The sequence below is a fragment of the Populus euphratica genome, unplaced genomic scaffold (genome assembly GCF_000495115.2).
Source record: "Populus euphratica unplaced genomic scaffold, PopEup_1.0 scaffold357.1, whole genome shotgun sequence".
Classification (NCBI taxonomy): domain Eukaryota; kingdom Viridiplantae; phylum Streptophyta; class Magnoliopsida; order Malpighiales; family Salicaceae; genus Populus; species Populus euphratica.
The window spans coordinates 23,519-27,319 of record NW_011500249.1 but is presented as its reverse complement, the minus strand read 5'-3'; the positions used below and the strand labels follow the sequence as shown (position 1 = coordinate 27,319).

At 36.5% G+C, this 3,801-nt stretch overlaps 1 protein-coding gene across 3 annotated transcripts; it reads right to left on the bottom strand.

Moving 5' to 3' along the window:
* Positions 1–452: 452 nt before the first annotated feature.
* Positions 453–3,420, bottom strand: LOC105112696 (probable protein phosphatase 2C 40). 3 transcript variants are annotated; one of them, XM_011008474.1, is made up of 5 exons: positions 3,184–3,420; positions 2,571–2,689; positions 1,143–2,351; positions 752–1,016; positions 453–669 (listed from the first exon to the last, which is right to left on the bottom strand). In XM_011008474.1, exons 3-5 carry the CDS (start codon positions 2,322–2,324, stop codon positions 542–544), a joined length of 1,575 nt encoding a protein of 524 aa, XP_011006776.1. In that variant the 5' UTR covers positions 2,325–2,351; positions 2,571–2,689; positions 3,184–3,420; the 3' UTR covers positions 453–541. The 3 variants fall into 3 exon arrangements, with proteins under 3 accessions (XP_011006776.1, XP_011006775.1, XP_011006777.1); XM_011008473.1 differs by having other exon boundaries at positions 1,143–2,689; XM_011008475.1 differs by lacking the exon at positions 2,571–2,689.
* Between the last annotated feature and the right edge of the window lie 381 nt (positions 3,421–3,801).

The window sequence follows — 3,801 nt, the reverse complement described above, 5'->3', positions numbered from 1 at the left end:
TAAAAGAGGAGCGTTTGTTTGTGGGCCTAAGAGCTTACAGAAACCAGTGAAATAAAGTTCAAAAAACACGAAAAGCAGAAGCATTTTAATATAGTAGTTCCACTTTCAGAAGCTTGTAAGGCAGAGAAACCAAAAGGAAGAAAGGAGCAAAAACTAGTGGGATCGAATTGACATGAAAAGACAGGAAGCTGCAACCATGCTGGACCATCCTTTCGAAAGTGATTCTTAATCTTAAACAAAATATACAGACTGACTATTTTGATGAAAAAGTTTTTGTTCTTCCTTTCTTTTTTGTTTATAGGAAAAGTCCAATTCATTTTGACCAAAAGAAAATATAAAAAGTCCTATTTTAGACACTCATGCACAGTTCAAAGAATAAAAAAAAAACACTCGTGCTAATTCTGAGATCATAAAATTGGAGGATCAAATTTTCCACAGATCAACATGGTCTGGCATCATATATGTGCAATTTGAAACCTATAACTACACAATAGAGAGAACCAAATATTCTATTGCAAGACAGAGAACAGTCCCATAAAACTTACACCCAAGTTGATGCCTTGGAGGTGCGCTGGTTTATTCCAAGAATAATCACAATTACAGTTACATCATCATGGTATTTTCTCCTCCTACCTGCTGGAATATTCCTCAATTCTTCCATGCTGAAACCTGCAATAGCAATGCTAAATTGTTAAGGAATTTATAATGAATAAATTGGAAAAAAGGACACATGTGGTATCAAGGAATTTACCTGCACAATCAGCAGCTCTCCCTACAAGCTGCTCTAGTAGAAACTTTGCTGGATCACCATTGGGGTTGCTCATGATGTAAGAATGCACAAGCTTTACTGCCTCATCATTACTGAAGAAATCAAACAAACCATCGCTGCCAACGATAACAAAGTGATCTGATTTTGATATCCTATGCACATTCAGCGATGGTTCAGTAGAAATGTATGGAGGGCTTATGAGGTTACGAACTCGAAGAATACCCATCAGTGCATCGTTTAGGTTTTTCTTCATGAAAAAGAAAAGGCAAACATTACAAATAGAGTAAGAATTTCAGGTCCATGTACAATGGTTCTTTTGGAATGTCATTGCTAACTTGATTATGGAGATAAATTGAATGAATATTTTACAAACCTTTTTTAAGTATCCAACTCCCAAGGCTCGAGTGACCTTCAGTTTTCCCTTAACTTTTCCACCTGCAATCACTGCTGGGTCATCGGGATGATCAGACAACACTCTAGTTCTTTCAAGTTCATTATCTACAGTGTGAGAATCAGTGAGCTGGATAGGTTTTATTCGCCCAAAGCCCTTCATATTGCTGCCCTCATCGTATGTTGCCAATACAGCTCTGCTATCACCCAGATTAAGTGTATACAAATCCATCCCGTGAAGAAGGCCGACCAAGACACATGAACCAACAGATACTAAATCAGGGCGATCCTCCATTTCCTGCTCTACCATGTACAAGAAATCATTCTCAGCCTGACTAAGGGCACGCTGAAGGCTATCTAGCATCCCCTGTCTAAATGAATCAGATGAATCATGAACTAGAGCATTATTAATGGACTTTTTTATGCTTGAATTGTTCTTATCAAAAGTTCCTGTCGGTGGTTTCTCTACATGACCATTATTAGCTCCCTTGAAAGCATGTTGAAAGGGACCGTGTGGATAGTTCGAAGTTCCGGTAACATCCTGCTTCAAGTCACAATCTAATAATCTAGTCTGATGTATGATGTTCTCATATAATGTCCCAGCCAGAAAATCAGCTGCATCTCTTCCATTGAAGCCATCATAGATTGCACAAAAGAGCCAGCCATTTTCTTCAGAACAGACAGCTTGAACCCTGTCTTCACCAGCAGCTCCACCTGCCACTTGAACTTCCATTGCATTAAGAAAACCTTCATTTCTAGAAGGAGCACTCATGGATCTAAATGAACAAGAATCATATTCAGGTGGACTTGGGGTGGGTGGACTACAACTTAGGCTTGACATACTGCTTTGAAGAGAAGATGATAATACATCCAACCTTGAAAGAGATGGTGATGAAGGAATCCTACGAAACGAATTAGGGGAATCCCAACTGGGAAGTATTTCTGCCCCTATTACACCATTGCAGATATTTGTGTTGGCCAATGTGGCATTCGCACTTAAGGCAGCACCAGACAAGCGAGAGAAGCTGCTATTCTTAGGGATTTTTCCAGGAAGACTTTCTAATCCACTAGGAACCATGCAAGAGCAACTGTTATGGGCATTGCATTCATAACCAAAACTGATCTTGAATTCTCCTTCAGGATTAACTGTATTTTCTCCTAGCATTATTTTTCAATGAAATAAGGAAAGCACCTGCAATTAATCTCTCAATATAGAACATCAAGATGTAAAATTTTATGAATTAATCAAAATTAAGAGATTAATACGCGCATGCTAATGATATAACACATGATAAATCAAAAATAAGAATCAGCCACCGGATACTGGAGATCCTTAGAACACGTTGGGTTCAAAACATATAATAGGGACGATAGGTCCTTTCAGAAAGCTATGTAAATCTTAAAAGAACACCTTGGGTCCATTTGCTCATCAAGAGATTGTCAGAATCAATCAAGTTTCACCCCCCATGTTAGAATTGTCTCCCAAAGAAGATGATTGCAAGGTAATATTAGGCAACTAGAAAAGGGATCCTAGAGATGCAGATGGAGGAGGGCTTTAGCCTTTAAGAACCTAAAAGCACTTAGACATAGCTTATACACATCCAAATTTCAACCCTATTTTATGCAACTGTAAACCCCATTCAATAGCTTTTTCTTAGATTTTAAGCATCTAAGTTCAATAAGCATCAGAAGATTCAATGAAAATATATCATGTCTATCAAGAAACTCTGAATTTGTTCAGTAATCATGATCCATATTTATATTTGGCCATTCCATGGATTTCATATTCCTCTAAAGATTTATTGTCTACATTGAATTAACTTCTGAAGTTGGCTGACAAGAAAGTACTTCAACAAAGAAAAAGCCAGAATCTCCAAATCAAGAAACGGACACCAAATTAAACAAGAAAAGCATTCAAGTATTCAAGAAAACGCCGATGGTATCAAAACAGTAAGCCAAATCCATACAGCAATCAAAATTCAAACGAAAAACAGAACATACAGAGCTAAAAAATGAATTCCCACCTCAGTAGTTTGGCCCAGAACAAGGGACCAGACAGAGAATGTAAGCTTGTTGTGTCTCTTAAGTGAAAAGGTGTGGATAACAGGGCAAGAAGTACTAACAAGAGGCAAGGCAAGATATCTAAGAGAGAAAGATATAGAAGGAAAGATTATATTTTAGGTGGTGGAGAATATACATATATATATATATATATGAAAACAAGAGGAACTTTCTTTTCTTTTGCTTGGTTCACGTTAACCAGTAATCCCATTTTATGAGTTCTTTTTGAACTCTCTTCTCGCTATCTCCTCCGAACTCCAAGCTCCAAACTATATTTTAGTCCCTATGATTTTCAAAATATTCAACTTAGATTCCTACAGTTTACTTTAACTTTTTCCAATTTCGATTCTTTTGTTTGCAAAAAGTTTCAGCCCCAAGTTTTTTCTCTCACTTTTCATGTTTTTCTTTTATCTTTTTCTTCTAGGCCATCATACATATGATACATATGATAATATCCAATAAAGAAAACTTAAAATTTTTAGGAGAAAAAATTACTTTGGCTCTCTCAAAATTTAAATGCAAGTTCACTTTCTCTTCATAGTTTTAAAAATTATATTTTATATCATAATATTTATATAGTT